General features: G+C 44.1%; 7 protein-coding genes across 7 annotated transcripts; 3 read left to right on the plus strand and 4 right to left on the minus strand.

Annotated features, from left to right (window-relative positions):
• Positions 1–509: 509 nt before the first annotated feature.
• On the minus strand, positions 510–4,748 carry EAE98_003065 (uncharacterized protein; the record flags this gene model as incomplete). The annotated part of the gene is made up of 6 exons (XM_038950685.1): positions 4,403–4,748; positions 2,494–4,350; positions 2,315–2,437; positions 1,803–2,265; positions 898–1,729; positions 510–830 (listed from the first exon to the last, which is right to left on the minus strand). The coding sequence occupies exons 1-6, from the start codon at positions 4,533–4,535 to the stop codon at positions 510–512; spliced, it is 3,729 nt and encodes a 1,242-aa protein (XP_038813214.1). The 5' UTR covers positions 4,536–4,748.
• A 1,284-nt stretch (positions 4,749–6,032) lies between these two features.
• EAE98_003066 (uncharacterized protein) lies at positions 6,033–8,958 on the plus strand (the record flags this gene model as incomplete). The annotated part of the gene is made up of 3 exons (XM_038950686.1): positions 6,033–6,396; positions 6,498–7,216; positions 7,279–8,958. 3 exons carry the CDS (start codon positions 6,033–6,035, stop codon positions 8,956–8,958), a joined length of 2,763 nt encoding a protein of 920 aa, XP_038813215.1.
• Positions 8,959–9,324: 366 nt separating this feature from the next.
• Positions 9,325–9,813, minus strand: EAE98_003067 (uncharacterized protein; the record flags this gene model as incomplete). The annotated part of the gene is made up of 1 exon (XM_038950687.1): positions 9,325–9,813. One exon carries the CDS (start codon positions 9,811–9,813, stop codon positions 9,325–9,327), a length of 489 nt encoding a protein of 162 aa, XP_038813216.1.
• A 395-nt stretch (positions 9,814–10,208) lies between these two features.
• Positions 10,209–12,539, plus strand: EAE98_003068 (uncharacterized protein). Its single transcript, XM_038950688.1, has 3 exons — positions 10,209–10,453; positions 10,509–10,675; positions 10,737–12,539. The coding sequence occupies exons 1-3, from the start codon at positions 10,416–10,418 to the stop codon at positions 12,140–12,142; spliced, it is 1,611 nt and encodes a 536-aa protein (XP_038813217.1). The 5' UTR covers positions 10,209–10,415; the 3' UTR covers positions 12,143–12,539.
• A 756-nt stretch (positions 12,540–13,295) lies between these two features.
• EAE98_003069 (uncharacterized protein) lies at positions 13,296–15,479 on the minus strand (the record flags this gene model as incomplete). The annotated part of the gene is made up of 1 exon (XM_038950689.1): positions 13,296–15,479. One exon carries the CDS (start codon positions 15,477–15,479, stop codon positions 13,296–13,298), a length of 2,184 nt encoding a protein of 727 aa, XP_038813218.1.
• Positions 15,480–17,831: 2,352 nt separating this feature from the next.
• EAE98_003070 (uncharacterized protein) lies at positions 17,832–19,118 on the plus strand (the record flags this gene model as incomplete). Its single annotated transcript, XM_038950690.1, has 1 exon — positions 17,832–19,118. One exon carries the CDS (start codon positions 17,832–17,834, stop codon positions 19,116–19,118), a length of 1,287 nt encoding a protein of 428 aa, XP_038813219.1.
• A 453-nt stretch (positions 19,119–19,571) lies between these two features.
• On the minus strand, positions 19,572–22,540 carry EAE98_003071 (uncharacterized protein; the record flags this gene model as incomplete). Its single annotated transcript, XM_038950691.1, has 6 exons — positions 19,572–21,145; positions 21,196–21,995; positions 22,050–22,204; positions 22,256–22,338; positions 22,389–22,448; positions 22,504–22,540. The coding sequence occupies 6 exons, from the start codon at positions 22,538–22,540 to the stop codon at positions 19,572–19,574; spliced, it is 2,709 nt and encodes a 902-aa protein (XP_038813220.1).
• Between the last annotated feature and the right edge of the window lie 1,178 nt (positions 22,541–23,718).

Genomic DNA, 23,718 nt, shown 5'->3' on the forward strand with positions numbered 1-23,718 from the left:
TGCACTATTTGAACCAGTAGAGAGAAATAGATTTACGAAAATTTGTTTTTATCTAATATATGCATTGTGCAAGTTACAATTGGTTTCGACTGATATCACAAGAAGCTGTGTGCAGACCTCAGAGTTGAGGGTTGTATTTAATGATATTTCTATGTATCGACTTGAGATTATCAATGCGTTCCCCATTCGAATTAATACCGACAACAATAAGCAGTATGGGAAAGTACATAAGAAAGAGAAAGAGATGGAAAAGAAAAGAAAAGAAAAGGAAAGAAAAGGAAAAGGAAACAGAAAAATGAGAGGACATTATTGCCAGTCTTCGCACACGATTCGGAGAAACAAGTTTCTTCGCCAACCACCCTCAGCTATCATGATTCTGTTACGCAACTACACCCGTAGTGCAGAATCTTGAAGTTCGTGCCTAAACCCTAAATCAATCCATCACGTCCCCACCCTACCCTTCCCCCTCTCCAACCCTCACCCCCTCACCCTCTCACCCCCTCACCCCCTCACCCCCTCAATCTCAACCACCCCCCTTTCCTCCACTTCACCCCCTCCCTCCCATACAGCAAGCCCTCTCTCCTCCCCCCATCCTCCACACTCTTCAGCATCTCCTCCAACATCCGAAAATCAATCGGTTTGAGGATCCAGCCGTCGAAACCACGATCGATATACTCATCTCTTTTCGTTTCTTCAAGGGAGGCCGATACGGCGATGATGGGGAGTCGACCGTAGAGTGCTGCGCGCGGGGAGATGGGGGGGACGGGGAAAGTGCTGGTTAGGAAGGAGCGGATTAGGGTGGTGGAGGAGAAGCCGTTGAGGATGGGCATCTGTGGGGTGGGGAGGGGTTAGTGTGGGTTAAGTATTTTATGGGGGTGTGGAAGTGGGAGGACGTACCTGTATATCCATCAAAATAATATCGAAACCATCCGGTGTGGCCATCACAGCTTCCGCACATGCTTGCCCGTCAATTTTCACCGTAACCATGTGTCCTCTTTTCCTGAGACGTTCTTCTAAAAGTCGACTATTCAGCGGGTTGTCTTCCGCGACGAGGACATTGAGATTGCGGATCTCCGGTTGGGGAGGCAATTCCATGATGGGGAAGGGGTATTGGAGTTGGTAATCGGGGTTGGTGGTTACGGATTTGGTGGAGAGGGATGTGGAGAGGGGGGGAGAAGAGTGCGAGCAAGTGCTGGGTGTGGGGATTGATGAGGGAGAATCGATGATTTCGGTTGTGGAGGTGAGGAAGGGGTCTTTGAGGGACGTGGAGAGGGGGTGAGAGATGGAAGGAGAAGAGTGCGAGTAGGTGCTGCGTGTGGGGATTGATGAGGGAGAATCGATGATTTCGGTTGTGGAGGTGAGGAAGGGGTCTTTGAGAGGAGTGAAAGGAGGGACTTGGAATCTTTCGGGGGTATCGCATTGGATGCCATTTTCGGAGTTGGGACTTTCAGTGCTGATGGAGAGAGCGGGAGCGTCTTTGCGTGGAGTTTGGGCAGTGAAGTGATGTCCCCCTTCGGCTTTGCGGAATGGTATTGACACTGTGACGGTGGTTCCGTGTCCGGGTTCGGTGTTGATTGTTATTTTTCCGTCGTTGAGTCGGACGAATCGTGCTGCGACGGCGAGACCGAGACCGATGGAGGATTTCTCTCCGTTAAGACATGGCTGTTCGTCTATATCGTCGTCGTCGAGGACTTTCTCGAAGTCTTGGAATATGCCGTCCAGTTCTGGCCTAGGGAGATGGAGAATTAGTCTCTCGTCATAAGAGAAGTTGAGAAATTTGTATTTCATAAGTGGAAACTTACTCAGTGAATCCAGAACCATTGTCGGTAAAGAACATCTCAACTCGAGTCTTATCATCATCTGATTCAACGTTTTTCAATCCAACAACCACATCGCCAGCAATTGAATGCTTCACAGTGTTTGAGAGCAAATTAGTGATTGTTTGTCTCAAACGCACCCCGTCACATTTCACCACTGCAGGAATATCCGTACTTTCGGCAAATCTAATATTTAGACTCTTCTTTTGACATTCATCACCGAAATCACGGATGACATCGTTCATCATTTCAGCCAAAACAACATTATCATGCGACATTTCAGGATCTTCTCCTTCCGCCTCTGTCAAGTTGAGAAGATCATTCACAACAAAAATAAGGGATCTTGATGCACCTAAAGACTTCTCTAGGTGGAGACGGGCTTGGTCGTCGAGAACTTCCTCGAGTGCTATTTCGAGATAACCAATTATAGCATTCAAGGGGTTTCGAACTTGTAAGAATTAGTAATAGATGAGGAATTCCTGGTTTTGAATACGTACCTTCAGCTCCAGCTTGTCGAATCAACAATCGCGTCATTCGATTCTGTTGCACAATAGCCTCTTTTTGTCTCCAGACCTCAATGAATCTTCCATACAATGCACTTAGAACACCTGCAGACTCAACTGAGAGACTCCATATTAGACACCATCAATAAGCTCGGGCTGTGGGATAAACCAACCTTGTTCTCGTGTCCATTCCCGACTAGTGCCTATGACATGCTGACTCCATCTCTTGAAACTTGCTCTTGGCTCAAGATACTCTGTACCAGGCTTATATATTTTCTCATTTGGATTTCCAGCCCACTTGACCTCTTTTAGCTGACCCTTTCGAAAAAATACCAAAAAGTCCGATCCCGACAGAGACAATGGAATCACAAGAAATCCTGAGATCAAAACAAAATGCGCAGGAAACATAATATCTGTACAGTCCGCAGAGATATTTTGAGTGTAGAATACAGACGTATGCGACTTTTTGCGGATATATTGAAGTAGAGAAATACTTTCATTGTAGGCATACAAGCGCCCAATCGTTCTTGCTTCGTCCTTAATGGCCAAGAACCCAAAATCTGCTTCAAACATTTGCAATAAATCTCTGGATGAAGCAGCAACATATTGTGATGGCGAAGTTTTAGGAGGTGCTTTTCCGAGATGCCGTCGCGCTTGTATCCGAGAGAGGTAGATTAATTTCTCAATGTTGTTGCTTGTACAATCTCCTAGACTTCGGCAGAGCTCCCTCATTGGGAATGAAACCCTTTTTCCTTCTAGGCCATAATCATGACATGAGATTAAACCCCATAATCGACCTTCTACAATCAAAGAGATGGAGAACGAAGCCCTTACACCCATGTTTGTCAGATATTTGATGTGAACGGGCGACATGGCCCTTATATATGCTGATGAAAGGTTGAGATTTTTAGGATTATATTTTTCGGTTGAAGACATAAGTCTGGCAGTCTCTTCCATTCGATCATAGAGTAGTCTTATCTTGTTGAGCGCATAAAGCTGCCGAGCCTGAATAGGTATGTCGGTATTCGGAAACTTGAGGCCACGGTAGAGATCCAACGATGCTCTCTCATCAATGTACTCTGCTCTAACCAACCCTGCGTCATCTTCATCAAACTGGTAAGCCATAACCCTGTGAAATCCGGTCAGATCAAAGACAAGACCAACAACTATGTCGAGTAGAGATGCTATGGAAGTAGCTGAATTCAGCTGCTCCTGAACTTCACAGCCGAGATGAAACATTTCCATCTCGCCAAGCCTGTTCTTGGTCCTCTGTATCGTGCGAAATGGCTCACTATATTTTGTAGTCGACACAATTCGTTCCTCCTCTGTAGCTTGGTTATCGATAATATTGACCTGTTCTCCAGGCAGATTCCAGTTCTCCGGAGGGACGTCAGTCATCAAATCATTCTTCGCCTCAAACTCGCATATGAACAAGCCCGCATCCTCACGGAAGTGTAAAGCACAATACATAGGGATATAGGGAGTTGACTCGAGCATCGTGGTAAAAATATCTGGATATGCTTTAAGATGTTCTTTTTGATGCCAGAGTTTTCTGGATTCAATCCTGGCTCTAAAGTCCAATTCGTACACTGGACTTAGCAATTGAGTGAAGCAGGGGAGTGCGAAAAGATCTTCAGGCTTGCGGCCAATAATTTTTTCTGCGTTCTCACTTGCAATTCGGACCAAGAAGCGACCGTCCTCTTTTTCCTCGAGAGCTAATAATGCTCCGAAGCTTTGAATGGATCCAGGAATTTGGATGGGCTCATCCTCACAGCGACGAACAATCTCATTAATAGCATGATTGGGAGTGGGTTTGCTTTCAGAGATCAAATGATGGACTGACGCTGTGATGAAAGGGTGTTGAGATGGCGATAATGGCAAGCAAGATTCTGCCAAAACTACATTTGGGTGCCTTTGATTAATGCCACCTTCAGTCTCAGGTACTTCAACGCGAACATTTGCAAAAGCCGTTTCATCTGGAACTTCTTGAGTTTTCGCAACACCAGAGTCATGGAGGTTTGTGTCAAGAACTGTTCGCCGTTAATAAGCATTCTAACCAAGACCTGTAGGGCCAATCTCTACCTGTTTCTGTTTCGATACGGATGGGAAACACCCTCTCAATTCGAAATGATACATCCGCATGCTTCTGACGACTTGTAATGATGTCAATACTCCCTGACCCATTGACTACGACAGGTGAAGGTTGGTGCGTCATATCGAACTAATCTAGTGCCTGGCCCAAAAATAGATACTTTTGAGACTATCGCGGACATATGTATTGTCCCAGGGTATTCAAGCATTCAGTAATTGGTCATGAAAAATGATTTGTCATGATCGTGGTGATGCTTTCTTTATATCTACCATAGTCGCACATGCGTGATTGGGGTAGACAAGAACGAACCATCTTGGCGCCCGAACCAAATGGCGTTCTTTTATTTTCAACATCACATATTCGAGACCATACTAATGAACAAGAAAGCAATTTTTAAGACTCGAATGTTCAAGTATTCCTCGATTCTCACAGGGATGTATCATTCTCGTGAAAATCAACTGGAGGAAACGGAAAAAGAATGGCAATGAAAGACCCATAGAGACGACTTCGGCGTGCAAGTGAACCAAGACATATTGCCAAATTTCTATGAAAAGAATAATGAGGGCCGTGTCCAGTCACCAAAGATGACACTCATGTTCTGCGAAGAATCGATAGGCAGCCACTCTACCCCGATGTGCAAACTGTAAACACACCAACCATCTTCAGCTTGCAACTCGATGACATTCTGGAAAGCAAATTTGAAACACATTTGCGTAACAAACTCATTGCCGCACCAAACGCTCTTGTAAGCGCAACAGTTCTGGTAACTTTGAATTTTCTTTTGATCGCGCACTCACCTCCCAGGAAAGGACAATTCGAAGTTTAAGATTATGTATTGACAACACAACAGCCACTGACTTGGCAGGCTGCTTGCTGATTTCTAAGGGCTTCCACATACAGGCGTAAGCTGAATGAACAATTATCCGTGCTACTGTGGACAGGAAAATCGAATTCGTCGAATCGAATGTTGCGAGTGAGAAAAAGGGTGAGAAGTAGGGAGATAAAAAAAAAGCCAGATGAAATGTAATAATAAGTGTGACTTCAAGTGGTAAAGGTTACAACTCGCCGCTCTGAGCGGCTTGACTAATCTGGACGGCTAGTCGAGCCGAGCCGAGTTCGGTACAGTACATTCAAGTTAGTGCCTAAGGCATTGACGAAGTCTTGTCGCTTGAGACGTAAGCAGTCGGTAATCTTACATCCATACTTCAGGCCGTTTGTGTGATGTGCTCCTACCAATTCTCTAAATTTGAAGCTATCCCCATATTTTGATCGACCTCCGTATCACTCAGACGTGCCAACACATTTCAAACTCCAGCTGAGGACTTCCCGTGCATTTTAGTACCTACAATCATATGCAACAATACGCCTCTCGCAATTTTCTATATTGCCGCCATGCAAGTCTATCAATGGAGCATACAATTGTTTATTCCCCGCATCCAAATAGGTGACCGAACTTTGAAGGCGTCATTGAACTACATGCCATGACTTTTATTAATATGAGGGGAATGAGGGGAAATCTCTTGTCCTTCTCCTCTCCCTATTTATAAACTCTCAAAAATCTGCAAACAATTGAAGTAATCCAATACTCATCAACTAATTTATAATTCTCTCTCGCTGAAAATGGAGCGACTTGTTAGGGCCATTCGTACCACTCCATTAATTGACAGCCGCGCACGGCCATTACTGATTCCTTCATCCAAGACCAGACATTCCTTACTAGGCATTACTACCAAAGGCAATGGAGACGCTCTAAAAGCTTCTCGTTCAACTTTGGCACACATTCGAGCTACAAATCAACTTGCAGATATTCTCGGTTGTCCCCCAACATGGAACGATGTCTTGGAAGCCATTGAAAAAGAGAACGAAAAGCTAGGCGATGCGTGGATCAAACAATGTCTGAAAGGGATTGAAACAGTTCTTCTTGATTGTTTGAGTACGGAAAATCAAACTTTCGACTATTTTTTGCATGGCAGCTCAACAAGAAGTCAGTATCTTTATATTTCCCCGCTCTCGTATAGATGCTGTGTCACCTCGATACGGTACGTATCTACCTATCCAACGCTCAGCTAATCTTGGCTGCCATAGGTAAGTGCAAGAGGATAGTAAGGATTGAAAGTCTTGCAGCAGACATAGTGAATCAGAACATCATGTTATTCGCTATCTCTGAAGATAAGTTCTTTAACTCAGTGGTCGAGGAGCTTCAAAAGGGTATAAATGATGCGATTTCCGATACCGATGTTGTCGGCTTTATATCAGCCATCTGTTATAGACCAAAGCTTGATATTGCTTGGGTCTGTCCCCTCGAACTGATAAAATCGACCTTGATGCAATGTATTTGGAAACCACAGAACGAGGGTCATATTCGCTTCAAAGGGTTCGATGGCCAAATTTTGAACTCCTGGATCATTCACATGACAGCTTTACTCATCCGAGAATCCGAAAGTTCCCACAAGAAGCCAATTCAGTTCCACACTAGTTTAGGCGATGATGAACTACCTCTCACTCGCTCTTTGCCATCACATCTAGAAGACTTCATTCGTGAGTATTCAGATGTTCCAATCGTTTTAGTACATTCTTGTTATCCATGGACGAAGGAAGCGGGATACTTAGCTACCATACACTCAAATGTGTATGTTGACATTGGTGAAGTGTTTCCTTGTGTAAGCCAGGATGGTCAAGAAGGTGTTATTCGCGATCTTCTGGAGCTTTGTCCTACGGAGAAGATTGTGTGGAGCTCAGATGGGCATGATTTTCCAGAAACGTATTTACTCGCACAAATTCAATCTCGTGAAGCTTTTGAAAGAGTAAGATTTCTCACAATCAGTTAGGAACGTGGCATATATCCAATGATACTGATGGTCTCCAGGTCCTCGTCGAATATGTCACTAAGAAAGCATTGACTGTTCAACAGGCTGTTGAAGTCGTTGAGAATATTTTCTTCAACACATCTAATCAGCTGTATGCCCTCCAGTCAAAATTGAGGCCTATGAAAATAAAGGATGTTGATCAATCTCTTAATGGATTGGACGAGACTACATTGGTCAATGGGGTTAACGGTACCAAAGACGTCTACCACACAAACGGTATCTGCACCATTGATATAATCAATGGAACCAATGGGGTTAACGGAAGAAATACAATGAACGGAACCAATGGAACCAATGGGAACAAGAGCACCAGTCATGCAGACATTTCAGAAAATCCATCAGATCTGGAATTATTTGAATCCTTCATGGCACAACACCCGGGAATTAAATTTCTGCGTGTACAATATGTCGACTACTGCTCCATTACTCGACTACGGATTTTACCAATCAAACGTGTCCGTAATCTTCTTTGCGACGAAAAGGTTGATGTTTCTATTGGTATCACTAATAGTAGTTTAACTCTCACGCCAGTCGATCATCGGATTGATTCAGTCTCTCCCAGAGGTGTATCTAGGCTTTTAACCGCAGTCCCCTCTTCTATGCGACCCGGTCCATGTCATGGGTATGCTTCGGCACAGGGAGAGCTTCGAAATTCTGACAATTCGCCACTTGATGTATGCCCACGAACTAATCTTCGGAATATAGTGAACAGAGCGAAGAATCACGGACTCGAGTTTCTTGTCGGCTTTGAGATTGAAGTTATATTCATGAAAGGGACACTTAACGAAGACAATACCCACGTTTATGTTCCGCTTCCAGGTTCGGACTCTCATTGCTGGGGATCTAATAACGCACTATCTCCCGCTGTAATAAATGTTATGGATGAGATAATCGAGAAACTTTCCGATGCTGGTATTGATCTCGAGCAGTGGCATCCAGAATCAGCAACTGGTCAATTTGAGTTTGTCTTGCCTGCTTGCGCACCTCTTGAGGCTGCAGATATACTTTTACAGACTCGAGAGATCATTGCCGCAGTTGCACAAACTCATGGATGGCGTGCGACATTGCACCCAAAACCTCTGCCCAGCAAAATGGGCACGGGAGCACATGTTCACTTATCCATACCAACCCCGGAAGGAGAGAAAGAACAAACGTATACTCATTTCTATGCGGGAATACTGAAACATCTTCGCGCAATTACGGCTTTCACCTATGGTAATCCTGCCAGCTATGATCGTATGCTTGCAGCTCGTGGTTGGGCCGGTAGTACATGGGTGACTTGGGGTACTCAAAATCGAGAAACCGCCTTGCGTAAAATCGATGGATCGCATTGGGAGTTGAGATGTATGGATGGCCTTGCCAATGTTTACTTGGCTTTATCAGCTATCATTGGTGCAGGTGTAGAAGGCGTGGTTTCAAAAGACAAGATGACATGGCTTGACTGCGACATGAACCCTGCCAAATTGAGCCAAGCAGATAGAGATGTCTACAATATCGAAGAAATGTTGCCTTGTACTTTGGAGGAGGCACTTACCGCTCTTAGAATCGACCAAGGTATGTACAAGATACTCGGTGAGGCCGTGGTGGTCACATATATTGCGATGAAACGAGGTGAATTGGAGCTTATGAACAGTATGAAGGATGAGCAGAGAAGAAATTGGATGATTGAGAGGTATTAAATTAGCAATCCCACAACCTGCTGAGTTATATACAATAGACTCAGCTGCCATTTCCTAGCGCTTCTTGGGCACGTCTGGATATCAATGCGATGAATGAGGGGTTGAACCCCGCATCAATAATAGTAATAACAAGGCGATCTATGTTCAGGCGTTGTACTTTGTTCCATTGAAGGATCGCAGAAGTAGATAATACTTTTTGGGTCAACGCAATAATTTATCCTTTTTGAAGTATGGAATCGAAATTCATCACCCGAGCCGTTAATGGTCTAGCTTTTTGAGCAAACCCAGTAACTTTTTTGTACACTTGTTGAACTCCCACAAATGATCATGCCCTGTAATTTTACACATTTTCCTGATCATCATCACCTACACGACTCTGCATAAAAGCATACCACCCACCCTCCTTTCTACACATTCTCTTGCTTCCAAGATTCCACTCGATGTGCTGATATAGATACACTCTCCCGGTCTTCTCAAACCCTGCACAAAGTTCGCGTCCTGGCCTCTCACAATCTTTGAGAGCCCTTCCACATCCATCCAAATTCTCTTTGTAGGCTTACTGATCATCGACATTTCACTCAAGACCGGCTCATTGTTCCAGTACTTCATTCCTAACCATAACCTCCTTGTCGAGATATTTCGCTGCGTAACAGGTTCTGGTACATATGTGGATAATTCATCCATAGGAGGAGGTGTGATGCCACCACGGGTGACCGAAGAGAGGAATCCAGAGGATTGGAGACCGAGCATGAGAGTAAGAATCATGTTCGAGGAGGGGACCGAAGTAAGCCCAAGTCGGGCTTTAGAGGCATTTTGAAGATGTGATGCTACGTGAGAGAGAGTGACGAGAGACATGATGGGGATTGGGAGTCTCTAAGACGAATTCGCAAGCCCACGCGGGCACAATTGGTGCGATTTATCGGGGTTATATTCTTCCAAGTGGAGAGTAGATGAGATTCTGAGAGGAATATTAGATAGTTTTTTTTGAAAATGTGATTCAATTGCTACGGTCAAGATTTCGCAGGACTTACGTTCGCAGATTCAATAATTGCACCCTCGAAATAGATTCATATAACCTTGGAACAGCTTGAAATTGTTCGACTCGTTCTACTTCCTAATGAAGCCAAAAACCAAAATAATTTATTTTTGCCTTATCTAATCGCGATAAGGTTCTAAGGCATGAACTTTCCATCACCTCAATTCCACCCCTCATTGGTTCTCACTTCATGCAGCTTGCCGCCGACATGGCACTCAACCCCCCATGCCGCAGGTAGCTTGGTATGAAATATTGTATAATAAGAATAAGTCTAATCTCTTTCTGTTTCTCTTCCCTTTCTCTTCTTCTCAATATAATTTTTCTCTCTTTCTTTTTTGTATTGTTCTCTTGTCGCGCAAGAAAGCGTTTGACTTCACTTCTTTACCATCTCTGAAGCTATCAATAATCGCAGGTCGATAAAATGGCAGTAAGACCAGGGGAAGATCTCGCAGCTACTTTGTAAGTAAGAGCTCTCAAATGTCTATAGACAAGTTGTTGATCCAACCCTCGATAGGTTCGCAGATATACATTATTACTATGGTCCACCAACAGTCAAACCTCCTCATCACAGATTTGATAAAGGTTCATATGTCTATCTTTTCGAAAATGCAGGACAGAGAAGAGCTCGACTTGAAATAGCTAACAATGCCGGTACTCCGGATCAAGATGCTTTCACTGGTCGTAAGTTATACACATGCGAGATAAAAGCATAGGTCACATTTACTGATACCATAATCACCAGATCTTGATTCTGCTCATGTCAAATATTCCTATAAGCATACCACATTGGTCACTCTGACTATAGATGGACCAAATGGACAGCAAAGAAATAGTCCAATTGGTGCCCAAGAATGGCATTTGCCAACTTTTGATCCTCGAAACGAGACCAAGTACATGTACAGACTTCACACTATTGATCTCTACTTCTGGAATAAAGAAGATGCACTTAATTTTGTGAATGGAGTGCGGAGAGTTCTACCTCAGCATCAAATTACGATTGAGGATGAGCCAGCACCACCACCATCTCACGCAGACGATATGAGTCCAATAGTTCAGCAATTGGAAAACGTAGCTATCTTGGACCCTTCATATCATCATGGTAGAACCAAGACATCTCGAACTTCTCCTCCAGCTGCTATTAATGTTTCATTTCCTGGGCCGCCAAATCCCCCCAGCCAACCATCACAAGCTCCTGCTACTTTTGCACCAATGGCATATAATCCAGCTGCACCAGCTGCTCCCGAAGCTATTCAGCATCGAGAAAAGACACCTCCGCCAGAAGATGGAGCGGGAAATCCACTTGTTCACGCTGCAACTTCTGATCATGGACAATTCTCTCCACCTTCACAATTTCAGCAACATTCAAGCTTTTCCACACCTGCTCCACCACCACAATTCCAAAGACAGCAAACTTTCCCTATGATGTCTCCACCTCACCAGCCGGCGCACGGACAAGGAAGCTTCTCTGGAGCAACCCCACCACAACATACCAATACCCCTCCGAATTCCAACTATTTCTCCGGCTCCGTTCAACCTACATCCGGACTTCGCTCTCCATTTTCTCAACAGTTCGCAACCCAACCCCCTTCATTCGCACCTCCACCCGCTGCAAACTCGCCAAACACATTCGCACCACCCCCTACCGACAGCACTCCACCCCTCCCAACTCCTACTGGCCCCGCTCCTCCCGCCTACTCCTCTCCCCCTATCTCCCCCAATCAACCCACAACCCAATACGCAACCTTCCCCTCCACTCCCTCTTACGCAACACATAACCTACCCACCCCCGGTCTCTTTTCTCCCGGTTTCGCCCCCCAACATCAAAATCCTCCTCTTTCCTCTCCAGCCCCCGGTCTCCAACCTCTCTCCCCTCCAGGAGGCTTCGCAAACTACACTTATACTGGCGCGCAAACTAGTGCTGGTCAACCATTGATGACAGCCAATGATTACAGCATCCACCAACAAGTCTACAGACCCACAGAAATCGAAGCGAAGCTTAAAAGAAAGGGAAGCGGAAAGGGGAAGAAGAGCGACGACAAGAAAGATGGAAAGGATAAAGGACCAAGAGGTCGATTGGAAGATAACGCAGGGAGGTTGGAGAAGGGCGTTACGGGAATTTTGAAAAAGTTCGAGAAGAAGTATGGTTAGGCGTGGAGTTGTGATGGGAGGAGATGGGATAAGAGGGATGGTGAATCAATAGATTGAAACATACTCAAATGCCGATGGATCGCGATTCGAGAAGATTAGTTCAAAGTCGAGGTGTTGTCAACATACGAGTCTACGGGAAATCGATATCGGATCGTGAGATTTGAATTGAGATTTACGGCTTTGGACGAGAATGGAGGGATTTGCAATCAATCTGGCATTCAATCAATCAGTCATTCGATTCGGTAAATGAAAAGAACAAATACGGGGATCAAAAGAGAAGTAAGAGAGGGGAGAAGGAAAGAAATTGGGAAGATTAATATCGTATGTAATATCATAATATCATAGTGAAGTAAAGTAAAATTGTTATTTTTCATATAAAAATTGTTGATACCCCCCCTATCTCTCTCTCATCTTATAAGTGCTAGTATATAGATGTTTATATATCTCTTCATTTATTCATCTCATCGAATATTTTTAAAATGCATCAAGTCAAAGTCAAAGTCAAAGTCAATCCACTATACAATCAAACGAGTTCAAGAAAGACGCACATATAGACAGCAAGACACAAGACATACACATACACATACATGACACACACATACACACACAAAACACAAAACACAAAAACCTGATCCGAATAAAATAGTATTCCCTTTCATTCCCTTTCCTTTCTTTCCTGCCCTTCTTTCCTTTCCTTCTTTCCTTTCCTTCTTTCCTTCCCTTCCCTTTCTTGGACCCTTCCCTTTCTTTCCAACCCTTATCAACCCTTCCCTTCCCTCCCAAAATCCATTCGACCCAAACCAAACCAAATCAATCCCATCCCACCCAAATCCCATCCCAAACATAAAATCGCGAGGAAAGCGCCCTTCGCAATGCCATACCCAGTCCATATATGTATGTATGTACGTACACCCAAACTCCTAACCCCTTGAAAAAACCCATTCCCTAAGAGCCCCCAACGTCCAAGTCCAGACCATGACTGTGGAGAAAAACAAAGCAAAAAAAAGCATTACGGATTGCAAATTTATGAGTGGTGATATGCTTGCTATGCTATGCACGTCTTTCTTTCCTTTCTTCCTTCTTTCTTTCATTCGTACAAGATATCTTCTCCCTTTTCTTTTCCCTTTCCCTTCATCCCCCCCTCTATCCCCTCCTACGAACGAGTCTGCAATCTCGATGTAAAAGTCGAAACCCAAGGACTGGTAGGCGGAGCAATCGGTACCAATTCCGGTCTTTCCTCACTCTTCTCCTCCACTGGCATCTCACTTGATTCCCCCGATGCAAAAAGCGCAAATTGAATATCCTGTGTTAAATCCTCCAATTGTTCATCTGTTTCCGTTGGCACCGTAAGATTATTTGCCTTATCCTTTTGTTCCGCTGCTGCTTTCCTCGCTTCTCTCAAAAGACTTGCACCAATTGCTGACATGCCTTCATTATCCATTTCAACATCATTATCGTCGAGTTCATCTGGTGCCAAGACGCGAGGTGCGAGAGTTTCTATATCGCTTGTTTTAACTTTATATTCTAATGCTCTTTTTCCTTCATTGATAAGTTCTTCGGTCCAGCCTAAACATTTCTTGAGACTTTGATTCATTTTTTGACTGTCGATTAGTAGTTGTTGATGTTTGGATAAGTCGAGGCGTAATCTTTTTTCGTCTTTCTTTCGATGTTTGAGATCATGTTCGGCTACCGCGCCAGGACTTAATGTCCCGGCATCAATGAGATCTTCTTCAGAAGATGGGTCCTCTTCTTCTTCGTCTTCCTCATCTTCCAGATCAGAATTCCCCTGACTAATATCCGATAGGCCATTACCCTCTCTCTCATCCACAACAGACAAAGTCCCACTTGTTGCACGTGACGAAGCTCCTGTGGCCACAGATAATCGACCCGAACGACTGAGTCGTTTATATCTTCGTAGTTCCGCCGTCTGCCTCCTCATTTCTCGTTCCAGAGTTCGATTTATAGCGGCAAGTGATGAGTTTGTAATCTCCAGATCTAAAACCTTTCTTTCATTTCGTGCGATGGCTGCTAATTCGTTCATACGTTCTATCGAACCTCCTGCTTTGAGTACTTCTTCTATTACTTCGTCTTCAGAGGAAAGTGATTCCCCATCATCGTCATCCTCCTCTTCCTCGTCTTCACTTTCCTCATCCTCATCCTCTTCCTCCTCCTCTCCTTCAGGTATCTCATCTGCATGTGACATTGAGGCGGGACTTGATGGTTCTGTGATTGTTATTGGATTTGGCACATCTGTCGAATGACCCCCTGATGAGACCTTCCTTGTCAATACCAATCTCTCCATGGATGATCCTGTGCTTGTGTTCCGTTGATGTCCATACCCCCCATCTCCACTTGTCCTTCTTGACTGTGTAATATTATTCGCCGATTGACCACGAACCACAGCTTTCGGTCGAGGTAAAACAGGAGAAGCCAGTGGGGTTGGAGATCTGGCTGTTGATATGGAGGCATACTGAGTATTTGATTTTTGTGGTGACGTGGGTCGCTGTGAAGGGGATGTCGTCGTAGCATTTGCCAATCGTGGAGATGCGACTCGAGAATGAGTTGAGAGAACCGAACTCGGGCGAGGAGGCGCAAATTGTGGTGAAGGCGATAGTCCTAATTCCGGTGTACCATTGGCATGGAAAAACTTTGCATGACCTCTTTCCTCTCCAAGAGTTGATCCTACGGTCGATGCTCCAGAACGAGGTGGTTGTTTCTTGGGAACTTTATCTCCATTGGCATGAAAGAAGGCGGAAGGTTTTTTAGTAAACGCAGGTTTTGTTTGTTGTGTACTGTGACTCTGTGGTTTTACATCACTCGCAAAGAAGAATTTGGAGTCGGCAGAGGATTGTGATGATTGTGAACAATTTAACTCTGAATTTGAAGGACTGAATGCTACACTTGATCGTTTCGTTGTATCCCTCTCCATCCCTGAAATACCCAAGCCAGACGCATTCTGTGTAGGATCGTATAATCGAGGACCTTCCGAAGGTATGGGAGTTCCTGATGGAGAATGACTTATACTATCAAATCGAGTCTTTCTTGTGCCTGATCTCGCGGTTATATTGTGACCATTCATGGATATCGGACCGAGAGTCGATGAATCGTCTTTTGTATTATTTGGCGTAGTATTTTCTGGACGTGATTGTCTTGAAGCCGGTCTTGCTGTCGAAACTTTGGGAGTTAATGGCGTCTTGGGTTTGTTTCCTCTATTCGCAGAAGCACTTAAAGTTGGTGCCAATGGTCGATTGGGAGTTGTCTTATCGTATGAAGGCATATTTGGATTACCACTTTTGGCAGTCAACGGCGCAGAATCTTTCTGCGAAACCACTCGCATTATGACATTATTGTACTATATGGTAAATGGAGAGAATCGATAAGAAAGACGATCTATGGCGTATAATGTATGAACTTTTGAGGGGTTGATTGTGAAGGAGGAATGGATTTTGTTTTTTGGAGACGGGGTAGATGCAGTGAGTGAGTGGTAAGTGGTAAGTAAGTAGTTGATGGACCACTGATAGTAAGGCGGCCGATTTGCATTAGTATCAAGCGAATGAATGGGATGAAAGAGATGATGACGGGATGAATGGATAGATGAATGGATGGATGGATACTCGAGTAGATAGAAATGTGATATTATTATTATTTTTTCAAGTAGAAATACTGATAAACGATAATAAAAAAGGAGTTCTCTATGAAGAGGATTGATTGAGATACTCGAGTAGCATAGGAATAAGAAGGATTAAGGATTGCAGGAGCTTTTGAATATCCACAATCATTGATTGAACAATTGAAACCTCATGAATATCCATCTAAATTGAATTTTATGAGAAAAGATGCATTTTATATGTCTTTGAGGATTTGACTACTTGTTGTACGTACGGGAAGGGCAAGGTAAAAGTGTAAAAGGGCAATAAAAGTTCAACGTTTGTGTAATAAGGGTAAATCATGAGATACACGGACGGGGTATAGGAGAAAAAGAGCAACGTTTTGGTCAAACTAATAAGTGTCTGGGTTGTGAGTAAGACATTTGGTACTTTATAATTTAAGAATCATCAAGATTGACCTCCTTATTCTGAATTTTATTCGTTGATATTCAGATACTTTAAAGGAAATTGTCTAGATGGTAGGTGATAAGTAGATGATAGTAAGTAGATGATAGTAAGTAGATGATAGTAAGTAGATGATAATAAGTAGATGATAATAAGTAGATAATAATAAGTAGATAATAATAAGTAGATAATAATAAGTAGATGATAAAAAGTAGATAATAGTTAAGTAATAAGTAGTAAGTAGTAATTAGATAGTAATTAGATGGTAGATAATAGCTAGTAAGTAGCTGAACTCCATATATCAAGGTCTTTCCAAGTCATCTTCTATTGTATATCTATCATTACTACTTATGCAGATCCTAGAGATTCGTTGACGTGGAATGGATATACCAGCTGTGTATAATTCCATTCTTTGCCCCGGTTAGATGGATTCTCTCATGACTCCGTATATCTTCAATTCATCTCTCATACGGAGGACTCAGATTGCAAATTCATGCAATGAATGGAGTGATCACCTGGGCATGAGGGCATATAGATACTTCCTTGATCACTTCAATACTTCAATACTTCAATACGATGACAGTGCCAACAAAGAACGAGATATAACCCCTCATCTCAGCACTCATCCAAGTAACCACCAACTAAACCATCCAAAGCAACTTCCCCATCCCCCATCCCCCCCTTCTAGTTCTAGAAACACAACTTTGAAGATCATGGGGAACAGCAAAAAGTGCATCAAGAGTCAGACACAGATATATCCAGGCGTGTGTAAAGATCATCTTCCTTGTTTGATATTCCTTTCCCACCGTGTCTATACCTAATCCATGAGGGATTCCCCTGTTATGTGTATGCATAGTGGTGTTGTACATACGTTTAAGGCTTAGTTGGTAGGCTGGTCTGGGCGATGGGTGACGGAGCGGAGTACAATGTACAACACTGCAGTGACTCGATTGTCTCGTGAAAACGATATCAGTGAGATGGCTAGGGAGAGGAGATACTTATGAGGATGTTGTGTAGTACTCTCGTATGGCTATAGTAAAGGAGATGGATTATTTTTATATAAAAGGTGTATAGTTCATATCATATACACATAGATATAACAAACAGAGACACATACATGTAAACAAAAATACCAAATGAATTATAATAAACCTTACAGAGAGTAAATAATAATAAAATATCAATCCCAATCCCAAATATCGTAATATAAAGCATAAACCACAAAGCATAATAAACCAATCCCTACCTATCATATCCAATCCCATCCCATCCCATCCATCCATCCATCCCATCCATCCAATCACAAATCCACAATCCACCCGACCGCAAATTCCATAGCGTTACCGAAACTCCTCACACTCCTTCACTCACTAACGACTACCGAAAGGCTACACTACACCACAAACGAGTGACCCATATTCAAAGTAAGGCTGAGATATTGTCATTAATTACAAATCCATTTGTACGATATCCATACTCGAGTATCTCTTTTCATCATCACATTTCCAAGTACTCGCACGTACAAGAAAGCATAGGAGTTTGCTATCACACACTCACTCAATACACATTCATTGAATCATTTGTCTATCCATTCATCCATTCATTCATTCCCTATCCCATAACTCCCTCATAATACCATGGTCCTTCTCGGACTCGGTCTCCTGATCGCCTCAGTTTCCTTCCTATACTACAAACATGCGCCTGCGGGATGGTGGACCTTTCTCGAGCGATTCAATTTGCGCGCGGGGAATAGTATTCAGGAGGGAGATAGCAATCGAGGTGGAGATGCAGATGGGAAAGAGAGAGAAGGGAAAAGAGAAGATTTGACACGGAGAATCAGAGGAGTAGAAAAACAGGAAAAGGAAAAAGGAGACAGAGGAGAGAAATCTTCGATATCGCCATCATCATCATCATCATCATCATCATCATCATCATCATCAAACCACACAATAAATGCGCCCGCAGAAAAATTTACAACTACAATCACAACCAATGCGCCAACCTTCCAAATATCCGAACCTTCTCAAACCCCATCAATACAACTACCCTCTCCTCCCCCCAACAAAGCAGCTCTCGACCGCGCCGCCATGCCCCCACCACCTCCTCTTTTCAAAAAACCCACGTCCACCCCGAAACCCCAAACCAAAACCCCCTCATCACCAACTACTCCTCGCGCGCATGCTTCTCGACCGTCTCAGCAAACCCCAAATATCCCCATCTTTTCGCTCGACGCTACGAATTCTCCATCCACATCCTCAGATCTAGAATCCGAATCCGAACCAGAAATCCCCTCTTTCCCCGCTGCAAACTCCGCACAGCGCGCTTCAAATACCGGGTCTCGAGTCCCTCCACGATTGAATCCTCTCCCCGCCTTTAAATCCACACCCACGCCCACAACATCAACTCTCAGCAACCCCACCCCCACCCGCGGCCCCCTCCCCAACCGCTCACCCCTCCCTAACCGCACTCCCTCCTCCTCCCTCGCCGCCCCCTCCCTCGCCCCCCCACCAACCCACACCTCCATCCCCTCCAAACCGCGCAAAAAGGTTCTCCTCACCCCCAACCACTCCCCCCTCGACTGGGCGCGTCTCACCTCCTCCCCCACCTCCAACCTACGTAATCTCCCTCCTTCCACTCCTCTCCTGCGCGTGCCTCCCTCCCTGCTCAAACAATTCACCGGAAGGAAAGGGAAAGATGCGTGGACCGTGCTTGGCGGCAAGGTGTATAATATCACACCCTATCTACCGTATCATCCGGGGGGCGAACCAGAGTTACTAAAGTGTGCCGGTAGAGATGGGACCAGATTGTTTGGGGAGGTGCATCCGTGGGTTAATTGGGAGGGCATGTTGGAGGCGTGTTTGGTGGGGATTAGTGTTGGAGAAGAGGAGTTTGAGGGGGTGGGCGGGTTGGAGGATATGGATTAGTGAGGGAAGTGGAAAAAGATGAAGAAAAAGAGAATGATTTGTATGTGATGAAGAGGAGGGTTTGTGATGTGTGTATATATGGGTTTCGGCAGTATAGGAGATTAGATGGATAGAGTAGATTTGCCTGGATTATTACATAAATGAGCATGGCTGTATAGATACTAGGTAGATGCTTCATGAACAGCAATGTATTATATAGACAAACAAACATACATACAGAGATGAATATGACTCTCAGGTATAGTATAAATTAGAATATAGAGAGTAAGATCAACCACAGTAGAATCTACCAATCCAGATTAATTAGATCAGATCAGATCAGATCGCTCAGATCGGGTCAAATCATTAAGCAAACCACCTACACATTTAAACGACAACCACTCCCCTTATAAATTCACTACCATCCCTCTTCTCTATCTCCCCCCATTTTCACACTCCCATTCCTATCCCCACCTACCTAAAAACAAACCTATCCTCATCCTCCTCCTCCTCCACCACCACCCTCCTCCTTCCACTTCCACTTGCATTTCCACTTCCACTTCCACTTCCAGCCCCCACCCCCATCCTCACCCTCTTAACCGACGTCCCCTTCCCCAACGAACTCGCCGCCGCTCTTTTATTCCCACTTGCCCCAACCCCAAGACCAATACTGCCCTCCCTTTCCCTTCCTGTCCCACTCAAACTCAACCCACTACTCCTCAAACTCTCTCTCTGCGTCGTCGAAGCTCGGGAACTTCGTCCTGTGGATGCGGGGGTTAGAGAGCGGAAGATTCCTGGGTCGTCTTCATTTCCATTGTTGTTTTGGTTTCCATTTTGGTCTTGATTCTCATCCTCCGATTCCGGTATAATCTCCACCTCTGCGCTTAACGCACGCGCATCCATAGGATTTTCAGGTAATTCCTCATCTTCGTTTTCCGAGTTAATTTCTCGGGGTTGTGGTTTTGATTTCGGTTTAGCTTTTGCTTTGGAGGAGATGGGTGTTTGTGTTTCTGGGGTTGCTATTTCTGCTTGTGTTTGCGTTTGTGTTTCTTTTCCTTTTCCTTTGCCTTTGTTTCTTCGGGGTTGGGTGTCGTTGTCGTTTCCTTCTAGACCCCAATATTCGTCGCCGTTTCCATTGCCCCTTTTCTTGAATTCTTCAAGAGGTACGATGACCCTAGCGTGAGCTCTTACTGGTCCATCTTCTGCGCCTCTTCTTCTGAATTTCTTGAAGTTCTTTCTTCCATTCCATTTATCATCCCATCTTTCACCTTCATCCATGTGCCTCGTTGTTTTAGGTGCCGGTTTAGATCGCTTAACTTCCATATCCTCGACTATAGTTAGTTTGCGCATCTCTTCGATGTCGATTGTTGAGACAGCTTGTTTCAAAGATTTTTCTTCGGCTTGTGCAGCTGCTTCAGCACGTTCGCGTTGCTGAGCTACCAAGGCTTCGATATCGACTTCTTTCTTTTCCTTCTTTTTTGCCGATTCGGGAGCTACGACTTCTTTTTTAATAACAGGAGGTGGAGGAGTTGGTTCACCTCTTTCTCGACGTTGACGCTTGAAGGATGCAGTAGTGGGTGCGAAACTATCCATGAATGACTTTTCTTCCGCAATGGGGGGTGCAGACCTTTTTCTTGTTGATCGCCGTGTCGGTTGAGATGATTCTTCAGGTTCCACGGACTGGGACATTGCGCGGTAATTATCAACGTCGCGATTAGGATCTTGAGAAACAAAGAGACCTTGGGATTCTTCGGGAAGATCTTGTTCTACTACCATAGCTTCGGGTATAGGAGCTAGAGAGACCGGTGCTGGTGGAGGATCATCGTCGTCATCATCATCAAAACCACTGAAACGACTTGTCACAGCTCTTCTTGATCTACCTCTTCGAAATTGAGTTTCTTGCGAGATAGGACCCTTGGGAGCAGGAGCTGTTGAGGAAGCACCAGCTGAATTGGACTCAGAAGTCGCAACTGGGTTAGTCTTGGGGGGTGAGATTGGATGGGACTCAGCAGGCGCCTCAATTGGCCTACCAGTATTTGGAAATGTGGCTTATGATTGTCAGTGAATTCATTCACCGTTGAATTCAAAGGAAGCTTACCTGGTGTTGAAGCTGGAGCCACGACTCCAGACATTTCTATTTCAAGAGATCTTCTCAATAACCTTGCATCTGTCTTGAGTACTGCATCCAAGAACTCGCTTTGTAATATGAGTCGTTGATCCAAAGCCAAAGCAACTTGACTAGCAAAGTCTTGGAACCATTCAACACCTTCACCTCTTGTGGGATAAAAGCCCACAACCACAACACCCTTTCCCTCGCTTCCATCCTCAAACTCACCAACCCCTTTCTCTCCTGCCACATTCTTTACATATCTTACAAAGTCATTCACCGGAGTTTGTGTAGGTGTAACTTCACGATATAATGCTTTTCCACGTCCATCCGTGATGGGCGCTAGAAGTGTCTCAAATTGAGCTTTATCGTAGAAAACAAAGGTATAACCATCAAACATAGTTTGCCTCGAGAGATCAGGGGCATAAGATGTTGCTGGTTCGTCTGTAGGTTCCGTGCCGCGCTCGGGAAGATATTGAACAGCATCTGGGAAATTGTTTTTGAAATCTTTCTCCAAGCTACAAGTTCCATCTGGTTCTGGCGAAGTAGCATCAACAATTGCTTTGATGAATGGATCATTATCCACTATATACTTTCCATTAATCAAAGCTCGAAGTCCTTTGGCTGTGTTGCGTTTTTTGACAACAACATGAGACGTTACATCACGTTCATATTCGGTAAGAACTTTTACGTCGAGTGGACCAAATGTTGCATAAAGCGCTTCGAGAGGGTTGGCCTTCAATTCTTTTGGAGAGAATGAGAATGATAAAGCAACAGGGCACCAGGTAATTCTACATAATTCAGCGTCGCTCACACATGTCAAAAGGATCAAGGATAGCTCTTACCGGAATATATGCTTAGATCTTCCTATAATTATTTCATTACTTTCACTCCTGAGTTCATAGTCCTCAATACCCTTGATTTGCTCTCCATTCACCGTGGTACCAGCTTTAGTCTTTTGATCGTTCAAAATGACTTTTGACCGGCTTTTAGGATTTCTCTTCATCAGGTTATTAGTATAGATTCTAGATCTGACTTAGCGTGTACTTACACAATCATCTGGACCAGGAACTCCAACCTCTATCGTCAGATGCTGTCTTGAAACTGACTTGTCGGCGATCGCGAAGTGACCATCTTTACATTTATCAGCTGAGTTAGAAGCCAAAGAATTCGGGCAAACAAACCTTCCGAAACCGTCCTACCGAAGAGATATTTCTTCCCGGGAACGAGCCACCGCGTTTTGCCTGCAGGATCTTAGTATTGTTTTTGGTAGAACTGTGTACCAATATAGATATTTACCGTCAAAGAAGTCTCCATCATTTTCTATAGTCCACATGGTAAATAGAGTGGGATTGATCGTTGTAAATTGAGGACACTTTCTTGTCGACCCATAACATTTACAGAAATATTCAAGAGGAATATCGATGATGATATTTTTTGTTTGGTGATAATAGTGGTGAGTGGTAGTTCCACCAGTTCGGACATTTATTGATGGAATGATTTATAGGCAGCACAGAGTAGAAGAGATGAGATGGAAGCTTAACACGCGAATCTTCACCTCGCAAAACGCCTGGTCACATGTAGATTGCGATAAGGAACAGTAAGAAAAGATAATGCGATTAGGTAAGCATAATTTCCCAATAGCCCCATTCCGTCACTGTACCTCACCGGGAGTGTACCATCACACAAAGATACTTCACCAAAAGCAATCGATTTCAGTATTCAGTATTCTCGTCAGTTTTCGGTTATTCGCTGAGGCTCTTGTTGCTATTTCCTTGGACGCCAACATTAGTCGCAGCATGTGAATTTTACATCTACCTCCACCTTCATCTCCCCCCATACTTCATTTCAGATAGGTTGGAAGTCATACTCTATGTGTAGAATACTGGGCTGTTCGAGCGAGATTCATATCCACTCAGGGAAAACCCATTTCCGAGAATGATAAAGATCAATGATAGCAAGAACTAACGTAAGATGATTCTAAATTCCCATTTTTCTGCTGCATTTCTACGACATCGAAGGACGTTTCTGTGTACATGAACTAAGAAGAAAACAGCTGAAACATATCTCATCTCCCCACCTATTTCACCCTCAATTACATATCCGACTTACCCAAAATAATCTTACATACCCTATAGGACTGTTCCAATTTTATCCCTTCCTTGATTCAATACCATCATTGCTTTGAACACTCAAACGATCGAGCAATTTCGCCAAACTTACAAAGCGTTCCAGATAGAAGATGCCGAGGCGTGATCACCATTTCACCTCAGTGTCTTCATCACTGTCTTGAAAATACACCTAAGATCAAGCGAAACCCCACTTCCCCCTTTGACTCCATTCCATTCACATCCAGCCTCACATAGAAAACTAAACTGCGCGTTGATATATCTTCTCGACCCGGGCCGCCATCAGCCTGCGAGCCGTCCTCTAGACAAGTAAATGGAGCAGTACCTCGAGGCTTGATACATCAATAGTGCCACCCATGAAGTCACTTGTTCGATGTGCTATCAT

This window comes from Botrytis deweyae (genome assembly GCF_014898535.1).
Source record: "Botrytis deweyae strain B1 chromosome Unknown BDEW_005, whole genome shotgun sequence".
Taxonomy (NCBI): Eukaryota; Fungi; Ascomycota; class Leotiomycetes; order Helotiales; family Sclerotiniaceae; genus Botrytis; species Botrytis deweyae.

Coding starts and splice junctions, on each gene's coding strand:
- EAE98_003068 (XM_038950688.1), top strand. CDS start 10,416: ATGGCAGTAAGACCAGGGGAAGATCTCGCAGCTACTTT. Junction 10,454..10,508: donor GAAGATCTCGCAGCTACTTT/GTAAGTAAGAGC, acceptor AACCCTCGATAG/GTTCGCAGATATACATTATT. Junction 10,676..10,736: donor TCAAGATGCTTTCACTGGTC/GTAAGTTATACA, acceptor CATAATCACCAG/ATCTTGATTCTGCTCATGTC.